The sequence below is a fragment of the Symphalangus syndactylus genome, chromosome 21, assembly GCF_028878055.3.
Source record: "Symphalangus syndactylus isolate Jambi chromosome 21, NHGRI_mSymSyn1-v2.1_pri, whole genome shotgun sequence".
Classification (NCBI taxonomy): Eukaryota; Metazoa; Chordata; class Mammalia; order Primates; family Hylobatidae; genus Symphalangus; species Symphalangus syndactylus.
The window spans coordinates 49,651,876-49,672,052 of NC_072443.2; the positions used below are offsets into that span (position 1 = coordinate 49,651,876).

At 44.4% G+C, this 20,177-nt stretch overlaps 1 protein-coding gene across 5 annotated transcripts in view; it reads right to left on the reverse strand.

Moving 5' to 3' along the window:
- SLC41A3 (solute carrier family 41 member 3) overlaps nucleotides 1-19,694 on the reverse strand; it is an 82,222-nt gene extending 62,528 nt beyond the window's left edge. Inside the window, exons 1-2 of one of the 5 annotated variants that reach the window (XM_055259197.2) lie at nucleotides 19,511-19,694; nucleotides 2,871-3,170 (exon numbers count right to left, since the gene is read on the reverse strand). In XM_055259197.2, coding sequence (XP_055115172.2) covers nucleotides 2,871-3,143 — 273 coding nt within the window. In that variant the 5' untranslated portion in view covers nucleotides 3,144-3,170; nucleotides 19,511-19,694. Of the gene's footprint in view, nucleotides 1-2,870; nucleotides 3,171-18,025; nucleotides 18,092-19,471 lie in introns of those variants that run through there. The other 4 variants (XM_055259196.2, XM_063630201.1, XM_063630200.1 and 1 more) reach the window with 4 other exon arrangements.
- Nucleotides 19,695-20,177: the final 483 nt, after the last annotated feature.

Genomic DNA, 20,177 nt, shown 5'->3' on the forward strand with positions numbered 1-20,177 from the left:
GAAGTGCAGCCCCTGGCTGACAGCCAGCAAGGAAATGGAACCACAGTCCTTCAACCTCAGGGAGGAACACAGCACCAGGAGGTGAGTTCCGAACACAGGACTATGCTTAGAAGTGGATGTTCCCCCAGAGCCTCATGAAGAGAATGCATCCTGGCCAGCACATGGATTTCAGCTGTTGAGACCCTGAGCAGAGATCCCAGCCATACCATGCCTGCACTCTGCCTTACAGAACTATGAGCTAATCAATGCATGTTGTTTTAAGCTGTTAAATTTGTGGTAATGTGGAACACAGCGATATAAAACTGATACATAAACCACATGTTGCCAAATCTTCTGAGTTTTAAAGAGGAGCTGAATATAAGCACTGTAATGAAAAGCTTCCAGTTTTGAAATGTTTGCACTGAACTGAACACTAACCAGCCAACAATCCGATGCAGACCAGCATGACAGCTGTGTACATCCACTTTGAACCTCTCATATATGCAATGGAAAGAAAGCAGACTTGTAGCATACAGTTTTCTTCTTCATGGGAACACATCCCTAGTCTCTAATATGTGCTGCCCTGTGCACGCACACGGGCAGATGGGCACCTGTATAAAAAGCAGCTTCTGTTTTTAAGGAGGGCAGAAGCTCAGAGCCTTAGAAGAAAGATGACAGAGACTGTATTTTAAAAAATGAATGCATAGCAAAAAGCCACCAAAAGCAAAGTCAAAAGATAAACGAAAAAAAATAGGAAACATTTATAATCCACATCACAATGAAATGACCAATTTCCTTAATATATACAAAGCCCCTAGGCATCAATAAGAAAACAGAAAAACACCCCATAGAAAAATGAGCAAAGAATATAAATAGAAATATCAAGATCCTCAACCTCTCTCACTCATAATAAGAAGCACAGATCACACTATAATGACCACAACGGGCAGCAGCCCTCGAGGAAGGCCCCCGACCCCACCTCCTGGTGCTGATGCTTTTAGCCAATTGCTTCCCCTGGAATGTGGCTGAACCTGGTGACCTGATTCTCACCAACAGAAGCAAGGCCATGCCGCTTCTATGACTAGGTTACAGAGGACAGTGATGTCTGTCTCGCCAGCAGACTCTTTTTCTGTCTTGGACTGTACCCATGATGGAGACGTCCACATGGACAGGACCTGAGGGGGCCTCTGGGCAACAGCAGTGAGGAACTGAGGCTCGCAGTCCAGTATCTGCCAGGAATGTCACCCTCTAAGTGAGCTGGGCTGGTGCCACAGCCTCAGGAGAGACCATGAAGCAGAAAAGCCAGCTAAACTTCACCTGGATTCTTTACCCACAGTAACCATGAGATAATACATGCTATTATATGAAGCCTGTGTGTATTACTGGGATACACACAGGCTTAATATAATGTGTGAGTTTTGAGATAACTTGTTAGGCATCAAGAGAAATTAAATTAATACAATGAAATGCAATTTCCAGCTGGCAGATTACTAAAGATCAAAAAGGTTGAAAAAACCTGTGTTGGTGAGTGTTGGGAACGAGCATTTCCCTGTGGTACTGGAGGAAGTATGACATCCTACCACTATGTGAGAGTTCAGTCAGGGTAGTGGGAAAAATTATAGAGGAAAAATTATAAAGATAGTTATAGGAAATAGTCACAAACCTTCTTGGAAGGCTGGGGTGTTGCATAGCTTCAGTAAAAGATTTAGCTGAAGGCAGCCTAATCCTCTTTACCTTGAGTTGACAGCAGAAGAGCAAATAACAAGGGAATGTGGGGGAGTTTATCTAAATAGCTTGTTTACTCATGTGGTCCTAAGACAAACCTTTGATCATCTGTAGGACTGCTCTCTCTGGTGGAGGGCAACCAAATTAATTACCCACAGGTGTGTTGACTCAAAGCCTTTGTCATTTAATCTGTACTAAATAAATACGAACTTCGCCGGCTTATGGAGCGATGCTGCAGACTCAGAGCAGAGCCCCTTAGCTGGATTGACAGGCAAAATATCTGTGTCAATGTACATGTCTCACCCGTCGCTAGGTCAGGGTACGTGGGTGGGACCCTCCCACCACTAAGCAGATAATTTGGTGATCTCCATCAAAGCCACAAACGCACATGCTCTTTACCCAGCAATTCTACTCGCAACAAGTTATCCTACCAATTTATTCAGAGATGTATACAATGATTTATGTCAAGATGATTCACTGCAGCATTTGTTTTTTAAGCGGTTATAGGCTAAATTATGTCCCTGCAAAAATTCGTATGTTGAAGTCTTAACACCCAGTACCTCAGAATGAGACTACAATTAGAGACACAGCCTTTAAGAGGTAATTAGATTAAAATGAGGTCATTAGGGTTGGCCCTAATCCAATCTGATGGGTGTCCTCTTAGGAAGAGGGATTAGGACAGAGACATGCAGAGGAAAGATCACGTGAAGACATGGAGAAAAGGCAGCCGTCTGCAAGCCAAGGAAGAGGCCACAGGAGAAACCAACACTGCCAACGCCTTGATCTTGGACTTCCAGCCTCTAGAACTGTGCGAAAATAAATGTCTGTTGTTGAAGCCCCCCAGTGTGTGGGACTTTGTTATGGCAGCAGCAGTTGACTGACACAGTTGTTAAACTTCAAAGTACATTAGAAGGGAAATGATTAAGTAAGTTTTGGTCTACATCAGTCATATGGGCTAATAAATTGTCTACTGAAGATTAACTTGGGTAAAATTTAGTCTCTGTCAGCAGAGACTAAAAGAATCTTGCCCAATATATAGAAAAAAAAAATGGCTTTTTGAGAGGACTGCCCGACAACCTTTAAGCTCAACCTTGCATGCAGCTACCTACTCTATAGGTGACGTTTGGCAGTGCCCCCCTCCCTGTCCCCATTTAGTTCCCTCTTACCTGGAAATAGTCCAGAAGCATGCCAGCCCAGGACAGTCCCAGGCCCGCAAACATGAAGGGCACGGTCACCTGGAGGCCTATGGACCAGGCAGTCTCCCTGCTAGGCTCCGTCTCCAGTGGCTTGGGGGTCATGCTTTGGCTCTCAGGGGCCCCGAGAGCTCCATCTTCTGAGGATACAGGGAGTCCTCCTGTGCTGAGGGGGTGAGGAAGCCCCAGCTCCCCTGGCTTGCCACAGCTGTCCAGCCTCCGCTGCCGGGTCTCTGTCCCATCCATCTGGGCACAGCTGGGCACCTGGCAGCCCTACAGTGGGAGACACAAAGTTGTAGGGCCAAGTTCCTGATTCCCCTGGCACTAACACTTAAGGAGCTTCAGGCACCTGTCCAGCCCCAGGCCGGCATGGTGCCATCCAACCCACAGCCCTTAATCAGCACCTGCTCCACCAGCCTCCTGCACCCCAATTTACAATAGTTTGTTGTTTAATATGCACATGCGTGAGCACAAAACATACAGAAGAGCACAAACATATATGGGCTGAAGTCAGCAAAAAAGGGCCTCTGAAAATCCTCTCTTCTATAAAAGCAATTAAAAAAAACCCAGCATAAACTGTCAAAATCATCTTTTTCAGAACTCTTACTGATACCAAAGGCTCAAGGCATCCAGGAGTACCTATTCAAGAAAAATTGCTGACTCTCAGCAAGAAAGATCACTTTGTAACATTCAAGATGCTGGTGACATTCTGACTTGCCGGGTCCCGCTACCCTCTCCAGCTCTGCCCTAGCCTTGAAAATTGACAGCCTACAACTGCAGTGAGAGGCAGCAGCCTGAAGGGCATGACAAGGCTGGAGTTCTTTCAAGTCCCCATGCCCAAAGAATTATTTTTTGACCCATCTGGAGATCCCTGGAAGACCCCACTTGGAGAGCTGTCTATATTTAATCCCACTTGGAGTTCACCTGGTGCAAAACCTTTTGCCCTGGGAGAAGTTAGTAGAAAACAATTATAGGCACAGTGGCTACCAGCTGGGGTGAAAAACAGACTAATGAAAACACTTAAAAGGAAAAGCTGAGGAAGGGGATGTCAACAGCGGTTTCGAAAAATTACCGCACACTCTGGGAATCTATTAGGTTGGTGCGAAAGTAATTGCAGTTTTTGCTATTACTTTTGACAGCAAAAACTGCAATTACTTTCACACCAACCTAATAGGCCACCAATGGATAGTGCCACACTCATGGCTAGGAACACACTCAGGAAATTCCTAGGAAGGCCCCAAGTTTGTACCTCCTGGACACTTTGCACAAGCAGCAGGTAAAGGCTGGGGAGGCTCTGGTGAGCACCGGACTGGATATACCCAGTGTGTACACAGAGCCCCTGGGTAAAGACCGGGAGGCACACTCATTCCCGGCATGGAGTTCCAGGCACGGAGTTCAAGGAAATCTGTAACTGGTCATCAGCTGGCACTGGGCAGAGATTTCCGTGACCACATACAACAGAGAATGGAGGATGTTTACAGGATTGGTCCAGAAAAATCACTACGCAAACAACAACAAGCAGCAACAGCAAATCCTGGGGAGGGGGGAATCTCATTTCCACACCTGTCACGTTACATACTGTTAAAGGTCTAGTTTTCAACAACAAAAATGAGACATGCCAAGAAATAAGAAAGTATGGCCCATTAAAAAAAATTAATAGAAACTGTCCCTGAAGGAGGCCAAAACTTTGAATTGGTTGTTTTAAATATGTTCCAAGAACTTAAGAAACCGTACCAGAAGAAGCAAAGGAAAGCTTCAGAATGATGTCTACTTGAATACAGAGTATCAATATAGAGATAAAAATTATTTTTAAAAATAACCAAATAGAAATTCACGAGTTTTATTTAATTTTTTTTTTTTTTTTTTTTTGAGACGTAGTCTCACTCTGTCACCCAGGCTGGAGTGCAGTGGCGCGATCTCGGCTCACTGCAAGCCCCACCTCCCGGGTTCATGCCATTCTCCTGCCTCAGCCTCCCAAGTAGCTGAGGGGAGGCTGCCACGCCCGGCTAATTTTTTGTATTTTTAGTAGAGGTGGGGTTTCACTGTGTTGGCCAGGATGGCCTCAGTCTTCTGACCTCGTGATCCACCCGCCTCGGCCTCCCAAAGTGCTGGGATTACAGGCGTGAGCCACCGCGCCCGGCCACGAGTTTTAAAGTACAAGAGCTGGAATGTAAAATTCCCTAGAAGAGCAAATGGCTGATCTGAGCAGGGAGAATATAAAGAATTGCTGAACTGAAAGATAAATCAAGAGAGATTATTCAGTATGAAGAACGGAAATGAAAAAGAATAAAGAAAAAGAAACAGGACCTCCGAGAACTATGGAAGAATATCAAGCATAACAATATAAATGTTGAAAAGGGGGAAGGCAGAAAGAATATTTGAAAAATAATGGGCAAAAACTTTCCTGATTTCATAAAACATTAATTTCCACATCCATACAAATTCCAAGCAGAATAGACTCCGAGAGAGCACACCAAGACCTGCCAAGAATCTTAGAAGCAGGAAGAGAGTAGCAACTCATGATGTACAAGGGATCCTTTAGAGCAGAGGTCCCCAACCCCTGTTGGGAACTGGGCCACACAGCAGAAGGTGAGCGGCTCCTGGCGAGCATCACTGCCTGATCAGGTTCCCCCTCCTGTCAGATCAGCGGCAGCATCAGATCCTCATAGGAGCTCAAACCGTATTGTGAACTGCGCACGCAGGGGATCTAGGTTGTGTGCTCCGTATGAGAATCTAATGCCTGATGAAGAGGTGGAACAGTTTCATCCCCAAACCAGTGCCTCCCCTCCGCCCCAGTCCATCGAAAAATTGTCTTCAACGAAACCAGTCTCTGGTGGCAAAAAGGTTGGGGACCACTGCTCTGTAAGATTAATAGCTCATTTTTCATCAGAAATAGAAGCCAGAAGGCAACAGGATGGCATCAAAGTGCTCAAAGAACAAAAGCTGTCACCTAAGAATTCTTAACTAGCAAAATTATCTTTTCAAAGTAAAGGAGAAATTAAGAGATTTTCAGATAAACAGACACAGAGCATTCGTCCCCAGAGCACCTGCCCTAAAGGAAACACTAAAGGGAATCTTTCAGGCCGAATTAGGATCCTAGACACTAGCTTGAATCCACACAGAGGAACGAAGAGCATCGGCAAAGGTAACCACCTAGACAGATTTTTTTTTTTAAGTATAAACACATTTTTGTTAGTAACTCTTTTTACTCTTATTCAATTTAAAGACAACCACATAAATCAAGTTGGAATTAAGTTGTTATTGATCCAAACAAGATTATTATAAACCAAGGTGCTGATTGTAATCCTCAGGGCAACTGCTAAGAAAAAAAATGTAAAAGAAATAGCAAGTGAATAAAAGTGATACACTAGGAAAGATCTACTTAGTACAAAACAATGCAGTAATGGGGAAACAGGGAAAAAAGACATTAAACAGACAGAAAACAAATAGCAAAAGGGCAGACATAAATCCCATCTTATCAATTATTACATTAAGTATAAATGGATAGATTGGAAGTAAAAGGATTTAAATAAATATACCATGCAAACAGTAACCAAAAGATAACTGGAGTGGCTTTAATACTATTAATAATATCAGGCAAAACAGACATAAAGACAAGAATTCTTACTACAGACAAAGAAGGATATTTGATAATGATAAAAGGGTCAATCTATCAAGAAGCTATAACAATTACAAACATACATATGCCTAACAACAAAGCCCCCAAATACATAAAAGTGGCAGAATTGAAGGAAGAAAAAGACAATTCAATAATAATAGTTGGACATACCTCACTTCCAATAATTGATAAAACAATTTAACAGAATATCAGTAAAAGAAAGAGGACTTCAACAACATTATAAATCAATTAGATCAAACACATCTATACAAAACACTCTGTGCAACAATAGCAGAATACTCAGTCTTATCAAGTGCACATGGAACATTTTGCAGGCTTGTTCTATCTTAGGAAAAATAACTTCAATAATTTAAGACTGAAATCATACAAAATATGTTTTCCAACCACAACAAAATAAAATTAGAAATCAATAACAGAAGGAGATTTGGGAAATTTATAAATATGCAGAAATTACACAACTTTTTTTTTTTTTTTTTGAGATAGGGTCTAATTCTGGCACCCAGGCTGGAGTACAATGGCGTGATCACAGCTCACTGCAGCTTAGACCTCTGGGGCTCATGTAATCCTCCCATCTCAGCCCCCCAAGTAGCTGGGACTACAGGTGTGTGCCACCATGCCCTGCTAAATTATTTTTTAAAGTTTTGAAGAGATGGGATATCACTGTGTTGCTCAGGCTGGTCTCAAACTCCTGAGCTCAAGTGATCTGCTCACCTTGGCCCCCCAAAGTGCTAGGATTACAGGCATGAGCCACCATGTCCAGCCCATACTCTTAAATAACTAATGGGTCAATGACAAAAATCACAAGATAAATTAGAAATTTCTTTGAGATGAATGAAAATGAAAATACAACATGCCAAAAAATCATGGCATGTGTTAATGCAGTGCTTAGAGGGAAGTTTATAGCTATAAATATCAATTTCTTTAAAAAGAAATGAACAAATTAATAAATCAATCTTCCACCTTAAGATAAAGAGGAGCAAACTAAACCCAAAAAAGTAGAAGGCAGGAATTAATATAGATTAGACTGGTAATAAATGAAAGAGAATTGTAAAAAAAAAAAAAAAAAGGCCAGCAAAACCAAAAGTTGGGTCCTTGAAGAGATCGACAAAACTGACAATCCTTTACATAGACTGATGAAGAAAAAAGACAGAAGACTCAAATAGTTAAATTAGGAATGAAAGAGGAAACATTACAACCAAAACTAAACATAACTATAAGAGAATATATGATTAATTGTAAGCCAACAAATTGGAAAAGCCACCAGTCAGAATGGCTATTATTAAAAAGTCAAAAAATAACAGATGCTGGTGAGGTTGTGGACAAAAGAGAATACTTATACATTGCTTGTGGGAATGTAATTTAGTTCAGCCATTGTGGAAAGCAGTGAAGGTGATTTCTCAAAGAACTTAAAACAGAAGTACCATTCAACCCAGCAATCCCATTATTGGGTGTATACCCAAAGAAATATACTTCATTCTACCATAAAGACACATGCACAGGTACGTTCATCGCAGCACTATTCACAATAGCAAAGACATAAAATCAGCCTAATGCCTGTCAGCAGAAGACTGAATGAAGAATATGTAGTACATATGCCCATGGAATACTATGCAGCCATGAAAAAACAGGATCATGTCATCTGCAGCAACATGGATGGAACTGGAGGCCATAATCCTAAACAACCTAATGCAGAAACAGAAACCCAGTACCACATTTCACTTATAACTGAGAGCCAAACATTGGGTACACATGCATATAAAGAAGAGAACAACAGACACCAGGGCCTACTTGAGAACGGAGGGTGAGAGGAGAAAGAGGATCAAAAAACTACCTATCTGGCCGATGCGGTGGCTCATACCTGTAATCCTAGCACTTTGGGAGGCCGAGGCAAGCAGATTGCTTGAGCTCAGGAGTTGAAGACCAGCTTAGGCAAGATGGTGAAACCCTCTATAAAAAATACAAAAATTAGCCAGTCATGGTGGAGTGTACCTGTAGTCCCAGCTACTCAGGAGGCTGAGGCAGGAGGCGCTTGAGCATGGGAGGCAGAGGTTGCAGTGAGCCGAGATTGCACCACTGCACTCCAGCCTGGGTGGCAGAGCAAGACCCTGTCTCAAAAAAAAAAAAAAAAAAAAAAAAAAATCCAAAAAACGACTTATTGGGTACTATGTTTATTACCTGGGTGACAAAATAATCTGCACACCAAACCCCCATGATACCTAATTTATAACAAACCTGCACATGTACCCCTGAACCTAAACATTAAAAAATAAAGCTAAAAAAATTAGAAAACCTAGATGAAATGTACAAATTCCTAGAAACACTTAAACTAGTAATACTGACTCATGAAGAAATAAAAAATATTAATAGATCTACAATTGAAGAGATTGAATTAGTAATCAAAAAACTTCCCACAAAGAAAAGCTTAAGACCGGATGGCTTCACTAGAGAAGTCTACCAAGCATTTTAAAAAAAAAACACCAATCCTTCATAAACTCTCAACAACAAATTGGAGAAGGGAACACTTCCCAACTGCTTGTATGAGACCAGTATAAAGACAACCCAAGAAAGTTACGGACCAATGTATGTTATGAATACAGACACAAAATCCTCAGCAAAATACTAATAAACTCAAGCCACCAGTACATACAAAGACTTTTACAATATAACCAAGTGGGATTTATTTCAGGAATGCAAAGTTGGTTCAATATATGAAAATCAATGAATACACCAAATTAATAGAATAATGGGGAGAAAACAGCTCAACAGACACAGAAAAAGCATTTGGCAACATCCAACACTCTTTGACGATAAAAACACTTTAAAAAGTTAGCTTTGGGTTTCTCACAGATGCCCTTAGTCAGGATGAGGATATTCCCTTCTATTCCTAGACGTTAAGACAAGAATTCTTAACACAGACAAAGAAGGATATTTGATAATGATAAGAGGAATAGAAGGGAATGTCCTCATCCTGATTAAGGGCATCTGTGAGAAACCCAAAGCTAACATAGTTAGCGAGAGTCTGAAAGTTTTCCCACTAAGATTAGGAACAAGACAAGAATCGCTGTTTTTGCCAATTCTATTAAACACTGTACCTGAGGTTCTAGCCAGCACAGTTCAGCAAGGAAAAGAAATGAGACGTATCCAGCTTGAAAAGGAAGAAGTAAAATTATCCCCGTTCACAGATGACATAATCTTATACGTAAAAAATCATCAGGGATCCACATACACACAAACTATTACAGCCAGTAAACAAGTTCAGCAATGTGTAGGACTGGTGGACGCAGGTCAATACACAAAAGTCAGTTTTTTTGTTTTGTTGTTGTTTGGGTTTTTGGATTGTTTGGTTGTTTTTGTTGTTGTTGTTTTGAGACAGGCTCTCACTCTGTCACCCAGGCGGGAGTGCAGTGACACGATCATAGCTCACTGCACCCTCAACCTCCTAGGCTCAAGTAATCCTCCCACCTCAGCCTCCTGAGTAGCTGGGACGACAGGCATATTCCACCATGCTCAGCTAATATTTTATTTTTTGTAGACAGGGTCTTGCTATGTTGCCCAGGCTGGTCTCAAACTCCTGAGCTCAAGTGATCTTCCCACCTCAGCCTCCTGAGCAGCTGGGACTACAGGTATATGCTATCATGCTCGGCTACTTTTTTTATTTTTTGTAGAAATGAGGTCTTGCTATGTTGCCCAGGCTGGTCTCAAATTCCTGGGCTCAACTGATCCTCCTGCCTCAGCCTCCCAAAGTGCTGGGATTACAGCTGTGAGCCACTGTACTCAGCCAGTTTTATTTTTATACACTAATAATGAATAATCTAAAAGTAAACAAATAAAACAATTACATTTGCAATAGAAATGCAAGAAATGAAGAAAACTTCAGAACAAATTTAACAAAAGAAGTCCAAAACTTGTACCCTGAAAAGTATAAAACATTGATCTCCAGGTTGAATACAATCCCTATTCAAATTCCAGAGGTCTTTTTTTTTCCTTCCTCCCTCCCTCCCTCCCTTCTTTCTTTCTTTCTTTCTGGAGAAAATGACAAGCTGATTCTAAAATGCAAATGGAAATGCAAGGGAACAGAAAATCCTGAACAATCCTGAAAAAAGAGAATGAAGTTGGAGAACACAGACTTCCTAATTTCAAAACTTATTGTAAAACTTGGTATTGGCAAAGAATAGAAATATAGATTAATAGAACAGAACTGAGAGTCTATAAATAAATTCATGCATCTATGGCCAATGGATTTATTACGAAGGTATAAAAACCATTGGATGGGGAAAGAGTAGTCTCTTCAATAAATGGTGCTGGGACAACTGAGTATTCACATGCAAAAGGACGAATTTGAACGCCTACCTCAAACCACATACAAAAACTAACTCAAAATGGCTTAAAGAGTTAAACATAAGAGCTAAAACTACCTAAAACACTTAGAATGAAATACAGGTGTAAATCCCAGGGAATTTGGATTAGGCAACAGTTTCTTAGATGTGATATCTGAAGTACAAGCAACCAAAGAAAAAATTGACAAATTGGATTTCATCAAAATTTGAAAGTTGTATTTCAAAGAACATTCTCAAGAAAGTAAAGACGATCCACAAAATGTGCAAGTATTTGCCAATCATTATATCTAATGAGGGTTTAGTATCCCAAATATATAAAGAATACTTACAATTCAACAATAAAAAGACAATTTAAATGACGAAGGAATTGAACAGACATTTCTCCAAAGATGTACAATGGCCAATAAGCACATGAAACGATGGTTTCACTTAACATTAAAAGATGCTCAGCTGCATTGTTAGAAAAATGCAAATCAAAATTACAGTAAGATACCACCTAACATAATGTTGTCAAGGTTCATCCATGTTGTTACATGAATCAGTACTTCATTCCTTTTTACAGCTGGGTAACATTCCATTATATGGACATATCATATTTTGCTTACTCACTAATGAGTGACAGACATTTGGGTTATTTCCACTTTGGTGCTATTATAAATAATACTCCTATGACTATTCATGTACAAGTCTTTGTGTGAATATGAGTTTTCTGTTCTACTGAACTGTACATTTAAAAGGGGTGAATTTTATGGTATGAACTTTATATCACAATAAAAAAATTATGAATCATTTATGAGATAATATTAAAGCAAGCACCCTTATACTCCCACTAAGTTCAAGAAGCAAAGCATGACCAGCCTCTCCACTCTGAGCCCCTCTCTGATAACAACTCATCCCTCCCTATGAGAGATGACACTAGCCTCACTCTGGGGATGACCATTCCTCGATCTGTTTTATTTTTTCTTTAGTTTTACAATGTGTGCAGCCCTAAGTGTTACAGTTGAGTTTGGCCTACTTTGCGATTTAGATCAACAAAGTAACACTCCACGGATTCTTTTCATGTCCAGTTTCTTTCAGTTGACATTAGATTTCTGAGATTCAGCCATGCTGCTGAATCTATTTTATTGCTGTAGAAAACTGAACTGTATGACTGCCCCACAATCTCTTCCTCTATTCTACAATCAATAAACCACCTCTGCCTCCTTTCCTTTCCAAAATGAAAATAACTGGATTATTTTTCTAATTACAAAAGTGACATGTGTTAATAAAAAATATAATTTAGACAATATAAAATAATATAACGAGGCTGGGCATGGTGGCTCATGCCTGTAATACCAGCACTTTGGGAGACAGAGGCAGGTGGATCACTTGAGGCTAGGAGTTTGAGACCAGCTTGGCCAACATGGTAAGACCTCATCTCTATCAAAAAATACAAAAAATTAGCCAGGTGTGGTGATGCATACCTGTAGTCCCAGTTACTCAGGAGGCTGAGGCAGGAGAATCACCTGAACCTGGGAGGTGGAAGCTGCAGTGAGCCAAGATAGCACCACTGCACTCTAGCCTAGGGGACAGAGTGAGACTCTGTCTCAAAAAAAAATAAATAAATAAATAAATAAATAAATAAATAAATAAATAAATAAAATAACGCCGTTTAAAAATCACTGACAATTTCACTATTCCAAAATAATCAGTGCAAGTCTAGTGTATATCCTTCCAATGTTTACCCACACAGACACAGGCCCACACACTCACTGTGTTTTTTTAATCCATGTTCTAGATCCTGGATTTTATTTGATAGAATGTATACATCTCTGGCCCATCTTCAGTAAGATGTCTACATGCCTGCTTGTCATCCTTGCTTGTCAATCACAGTTTCAGGCAAGGAATGAGGTGGTAGGCTTATGCCACCCAACTGCTGGTAAAACATTTTCTCAAGGAATTTATGGATTCAGCAGGAGCTGATGGAAGAACTGAACAGGGATGTGTGCCCCACACTGTGCCTTGCAGCAGGGAGAAGTGGAGAGTCACGGCACCTCCTGCCTCCTCCGTGCTTCCTTCTCAGGGGCCTGAATGGAGCAGGTGATGAGTTAGCAAAGGAGCCGCCGGCCTGGGCGACCGCAACGTGCAGTTGGGACGGGGCACGGGGAGGCCTCTTGAGTCAGCGGCACCCTCGCCGGTAGGAACGGTGCCCCTCATCCAGCCCAGACAACCTGGGCCCAGGCGGCACCGGTGTGGCTCCAAGAGGCAATAAACAGAGATGGGAACTGCCTACTCTCACCTGCCTCCCACTTCCCTGAAGGACCTGCAGGGGCCTAATGCCAGGGGCAGAAAATGCCTCCCTCTCACCACGCCAGGCCCCTCCAACTCTCTGCCCCACTCCTACAGGCAGGAATGGCCACTCTCCTGGCTGGGCAAGGCCACTGCTGCATCCCTTAAGTCCTAACAGTAGAACCCATTCCACCTTCCTCATGACCTTCTCATCCTCAAACTTCCAGCCTGACCCCTTTGGCCAGACCAGCCATTTTCTTTAAATTCCTATCACATCCTCTGTAGCAATGCTGGTAAAACTGAGCCAGGCTCACATTGGAAGCCTAGAGATCATGGAGAGACAGCTAGTGGAGAAAAAAGGAGAGGAGGAGGACTTGGACCCTGCCCACACTGGGAGGAACCCGTACCACACAGAGCTGAGCTATCGGCCGGCTCTCCAGGCTCCACTCTGTTTCTCTGGGTGGCAGCCCCAGAACCATGAGGAGGAAGGATGCTTGGCAGAACAGGGTGGGGATCAAGGGGTCCCTGCAGTGCCAGATCCCTAATCTTTTCAAAAAATAACAGACACAGCTACCGATGACCTGTGCAGTATGCCTTTACCTCCTTTAATCCTCATGGGACCGTGGGAAGGCTAGACTATTATCGACCACTTTACGCAGAAGAGGAAACAGGATTAAAAGAGCACCAGAAAGGCCAGTGTCTCCCCTAGGCCTAGGACCCTACTGGGGTCCTCTCAAGGGGTCACACCTACAAGGAACCCCTCTCTCCCGCCTCCTCAGTTTCTCCCCTCTACCTCTGTGGGATCATCTGATGAGAAGAGAAACTTGCTCTAGGATCTGCCTCTATAAACCCAGCCTTGACCTCAAGCTAGCTCTCACTTCATTCCCCTCCTCCTCTTCATGGCAAAATTATACAAAGAATCATGCCCACAGTGTGTTCTCACCTCCCCTCCTCTTCTCCTGATGCAAACTGTTCTTCCCAAGGCCCGCGGTCACCTTAGCAATGCTACAGGCACCCAGATGCCCAAGGCTTACAGAAAGAACAAAGAGAGGCAGTTAACTTCCCGGCTCCCTCTGCCAGAAAGGCAGGGCTTAGATCTCCTGAGCAACCAGGGAAGTGGACAGTCAGAAAAAAAATTGAACCTAAATCAGGGATTTAAACTCCTTAAGGTAAGGGAAACACACACACGCACACACAATCAGGGATTTAAATTCCTTAAGGGTAAGGGACACACACACACACACACACACACACACACAATTGAAAGCAAAAACCAAAGGGGAAAAATGATTAACTTAGTTGCATCGAAGTTTAAATATTCTGTAGGACAAAACTTCTAAATAAAATTTAAAAGCAAGCAAAAGCCTAGGAGAAAATAGTTGGACCCAATACAAGAGACAAAGGATAAGTGTGCAAACAGAATGAAGAACTCCTACAGAGAAAACCATGAAGAAACTGACACAGGATGGGAACAAGAGCTCAGCTGGAGAAACACAAAGACAGCCTAGACAGCCACCTGAGGAGAGGTTAGGGAAATAAAAATGAAAGCTTATGGAAAGATACATTATGTTTGAGGAATGGAAGAATTTCAATGAAAATGACAATTTTACCCAAAGCAATTTACAGATTCAATGCAATCACTACCAAAATACCAATGTCATTCTTCACAGAAATAGAAAAAACAATTCTAAAATTTATATGTAACTACAACAGACCCCAAATAGCCAAAGCAATCCTGAGCAAAAAGAATAAAGCTTGAGGCATCATAGTGACTTCAAAATATACTACAAAGCTATAGTAACCAAATCAGCATGGTACTGGCAGACACATAAGCCAATGGACAGAAGAGAGAATCTAGATATAAATCCACACACTTACAGCCAACTCATTTTTGACAAATGCACAAGGAACATACTCTGGGGAAAGGACAGTCTCTTCAATAGATGGACTGGGAAAACAGGATATCCATGTGCAGAAGAATGAAACTAGACCCCTATTTCTCACTATACTAAAAAATCACATCAAAATGGATTAAAGGCTTATATGATTTAAAACCATGCAACTACTAGTAGAAAATATTGGGGAAATTTTGCAGGACATTGGTCTGGGCAAAGACTTTTTGTGTAAGACCTCAAAAACACAGGCAACCAAAGCAAAAATAGACAAATGGGATTACATTAAGCTAAAAAGTTTCTGCACAGCAAAGGAAACAACAAAGTGAAAAAATAACCCACAGAATGGGAGAAAATATCTGAAACCACTCATCTCACAAGGGATTAATAACCAGAATATATAGTACCAGGAATTCAAACAACTCAATATAAAAAAAAAATCCAATTAAAATATGGCCAAAAGATCTAATAGACATTTCTCAAAAGAAGACATAAATGGCTCACATATATGCAAAAAGTACTCAACATCACTAATCATGAGAGAAATGCAAGTCAAAGCCACAATGAGATATCATCCCACCCCATTTTAAATGGCTTTTATAAAAAAGACAGGGAATAATGGACACTGGTAAGGATGTGGAGAAAGCATTCCTTGTACACTGTCAGCGGGAATGTAAACTAGTTCGGCCACTATGGAGAACAGTATGGAAGTTCCTTTAAAAACTAAAAGCAAGCCAGATGTGGTGGCTCACACCCGTAATCCCAGCACTTTGGGAGGCCAAGGTGGGAGAATCACTTGAGGCCAGGAGTTTGAGACCAGCCTGGCCAACATGCCAAAACCCCTTCTCTACTAAAATACAAAAAATTAGCTGGGTGTGGTGACACATGCCTGTAGTTCCAGATACTTGGGAGGCTGAGGCATGAGAATCACTTGAACCCAGGAGGTGGAGGTTGTAGTGAGCTGGGATTGTGCCACTGCACTCTAGCCTGGGCAACAGAGCGAGACTCCATCTCTGAAAAAAAAAAAACAAAAAACTAAAAACAGAACTACCATATGATCCAGCAATCCCACTAATGGGTACATATCCAAAAGAAAGGAAACCAGGATATTGAAGAGATATCTGTACCCCATGTTTCTTGCAGCACTATTCACAATAGCTAAGATATGGATCAACCTAAGTTTCCACACCAAATGAAAGGATAAAGAAGATGTGGTACATATACACAACAGAGTACAATATCCAGCCATAAAGAAGAATGAGATCCTGTCATTTGCAACAACATAGATGGAACTGGAGGTCATTACATTCAGTGAAATAAGCCGTGGACAGAAAGACAAACATCACATGGCCTCATTCATATGTGGGAGCTGAAGGAGGGGATCTCAAGGAGGTAGAAAGTTCAATGGTTACCAAAGCCTGTGGCGGGACAGGGGGAAGAAGGGAGGATGGTTCATGGCTAGAAATACACAGTTTGATGGAAGAAATAAGAAATAGTGTTTGATGAATCAATAGGGTGACTATAGTTTACAATAATCTATTTTATACTTTGAAATAGCTAAAATTCAAATGTTTCTGGAATAAAAGACCAATCTCTAAAATGATGGATGTCTATATTGCACTGATTTGATCTTTACAAGTTACATGAACGTGTTAAATTATCACAGGCAACTCAAAAATATGTACATCTATTATGTGTCAATAAAATTTTTTTAATATAAATAAATGAACCTGGTGTGAGGCACCTCACCTTGCCACCACTAGGGCAAGGGGTGGAGAGAAGGGCCTGGAACACAGCCACAAGGCTCTGGGTCTGCCCCTGCCAGAGGCAACTGGGCAGTGACCACTCCAGGCCACACATCCTCACTCAGCCCCAGTCTTGGTGAGTCACTTACACGCGTGCCTGAGGAGGTTAACCCAAGAGTGCACAGCCACTGTGCTTGGTGATAGCAAACACCAGAGCAGCAGGTGCTAGTGCAGCCCTGATCCGTGATTCGTGCTGGGAACACGCATGCAGCTGTACCTAGAGAGCCCCAGCCCTGGGTCCACCCTCACTGCGCCTGCACATGGTGCCAGAGGAAGGCCTGGCCAGGGTGACCCGGGAGCAGGGCCCAGCTGGTGTCAGCACCACAGTCATTCCCACCTGCTCTGTGCCCCTTGCAGGGTGGGGGATCTCACAGCTGTGGACGTGGCCAAAGGCCCCTCAGCTCCACCTGAATGTTGGAGTGTTTGCAAGGAGAACATGTTCCAATGTCCCTGTGTCACTGACAGCTAGTGCAGATGAACAACCAAGCACAGGCTGGAGGAGGCTCCTGTGGGAAAGTGGGCCGTGGGCCAGGAAACCTCTAATCCCAGAGCCCCAGGGAGGAGCCAAGATGCCAGTGGAGGCATCGCCTCCAAGGTCCCCACAGAGGACACTGGGCAATGTCTGCACATGGTTTTGGTTGTCCCGACAGAGGGGGTGATACAGGACAGCCCCTCACAACAAAGAACTGCCCCACCCCAAATGTCAGTAGTGTGGAGGCCGAGAAACCCTGCTATGGGACAGTGGTCAGAGACCCTTGTGCCTTGAAAGGGGCTGGGCTGGGCAAGGCAGGTCATGGCCCACCTGGGGCCACAGGTCAGAGCCACGCCTGAGTATGTGAGGCTGCCCACCCTCCCAGATGCCAGCATGGGGTTGGGGGGTGTCCACCCCCATCAGACTGAGGAGGAAACACTGTCACCCATAAGCATCCCTGTGTCACCCTGTGAGGCTGGCCTTGGACCCAGGACTCTGGGCGCCCGGTCAGCACCCCAGTGTGAACACATCCTGCCCTGGGGCCTGGTCCCAGCAGCTCACACAGACCAGGGCTCACCCAAAGGCAGGCAGGCAGGGCCACTGCTGACCACGCACCTGGCTGGTCGTGATTCTGGAACTAATGGTCTCTGCCTGGCAGGGAGGCCACCACGGCCTCTGGGCTTCACCCCTCCCCACTTTCACAGGGGACCTCACCTCAGTGGGAATGTTCTGGAGCCATAACCCAAGGTTGGAATCCCAGCTCCTCCTCTTTCTAGGTCTGTGACCTTGGAAAAATTAAACTTTCTGTACCCCTGTTGCCTAATCTGTGAAATGGGGTAATACTACCTACTCTGTAGGGCTGTGAAGATTAAATGGAGTCATGCATTATCATCACAGGGCACCTGGCCCATCCTCAACCCCAGTTCAGACTCCTCAAAGCCCTAAGGTTTCAGTTATGGTCAGAACCACCAGGAGGACCTGCTAAAGACAAGTATGAGGACCCACCCCCAAGGTTTAGGATTTAGACGGTCAGGGTGGGGCTAGGGAACCCGCATTTCTAGCAGATCTCAGGAAAGGCAGTGCTGCTGGTCCTGGGACCACAGTTTGAAAACCACTGGTGTAAAAGCCTTCTAAAAAAAAAGTGGGATTTGATCACTAAAGTCATATGGAAAAAAAACTGGAAGAAAGAGGAAAAAATAAATACATAAATAATGGGATTTTATTTATTATTATTATTATTTTTTTTTGAGACGGAGTCTCGCTCTGTCGCCCAGGCTGGAGTGCAGTGGTGCGATCTCGGCTCACTGCAAGCTCCGCATGCCGAGTTCACGCGATTCTCCTGCCTCAGCCTCTCCGAGTAGCTGGGACTACAGGCGCCCGCCACCACGCCCGGCTAATTTTTTGTATTTTTAGTAGAGACGGGGTTTCATCGTGGTCTCGATCTCCTGACCTCGTGATCCGCCCGCCTCGGCCTCCCAAAGTGCTGGGATTACAAGCGTGAGCCACCGCGCCCGGCAATAATGGGATTTTAAAGAGATCTATCCCACCGGCTCTCCTGGATGGAGAGAGTGTGGGACTCTGAGAGAGACTCCCGGCTGGGCACCCCCAGGAGGCTTTCTTCACCAAAGGTTTGCACCGAGCCCACCCAGGACAGTGGGCTGAGCCTGTGGCAGAGGCTGGCAGGAGGTCTGGTTGAGGCAGCGAGGGCTCCCTGCGCGCGGGCGCTGAGGGCAGCTGCAGGAGTCACGCGTGTGACATCCAACCAGGAGCCGTGCCCTGAGCAGGCCAGGAAGGAGGAGACAGGGCCGCTGAATGCACACCGCCGCGGTGTGGGGAGCGGCCTCAGACACCTAAGGGTAGGACCGGCCCTCTCCCCCGCGACCCCCAGCGCCTGGGTCCTCCCCCGGCCTCTTCGAGGCGTGGCCTACCCCAGGCATGGCCCCACCCCGCCCCAGGTCGCCCCTCCGATCCCTCGGGTTTACCTCATCTCCTGCGCGCCTTCCCCTCACCTAGTCCCCCAAATCCCGGCCCCCACCTGGCTCCCCCTCCCACCTGGCCCCCAGGGCCCGGCGCCCGGTTCACCCGCCTCCCGCGCACCCCCTCCCGGGCGCCCTCTCCCGCGCGCCTCCCCGACCCCCCTCGGGCCCCAGCTGACCCCACCTTCCGCCTCAACCCCGCCCGGAACAGGGCCGCGCTTACCGGGTCCCCTCCCAGGCAGCGGCAGGAAAGAGGCGGGCGGAGGATGCAGGGGCGGGCCTGCGGCTCAGGCAGGAAGCGGGAAGGTCGGGCTTCCCTGGCTCCGCCCCGGCGGGCGGCCAGACCTCGGACGACCTGGCGTTTGGGGACGGCAGCAGACGCCCAAGCCCTGGCAACGCAGAGCCCCGCCGGGGACCGCGGGGACGGAAGTGGGGGACCGAGGCTCGCGAGCCCGAGCCCTCCTCACAGCTGGGGCCCCACTGGCCGCCCCCGCGGGAGCGCTAAGGGAGAGGAGCCCGTGCGGCTGCAGGTTTTTATTATGGAGCTGTCAAGGTAGAAAGGTACAGAGAAGGGAACCCACCGACAGCCAGCTTCCCTTGGGACCCGCCTTTTGCTTTAAAAACAACAACAAAAAGTCTGTGCTTCACCCCACACATGCCTTTCGTTTTCCCTTTTTTCCCAGAGTAATTTTAAAGCATCCCAGTAGATAAATTCTCCTTTAAATACTCGAGTATGTTTAATCAGTAAGGCCTATTTTTTAAACATTCTCATAGTATTATCATCACTCCTAACGAAATTGGCAATTCCCAGTCCTGGCCTGAGGGAGGCCTGATGGTTCACTAGACTTGGTAAAATATATCATTATATTTCAAACCAAAAAATAAATGAT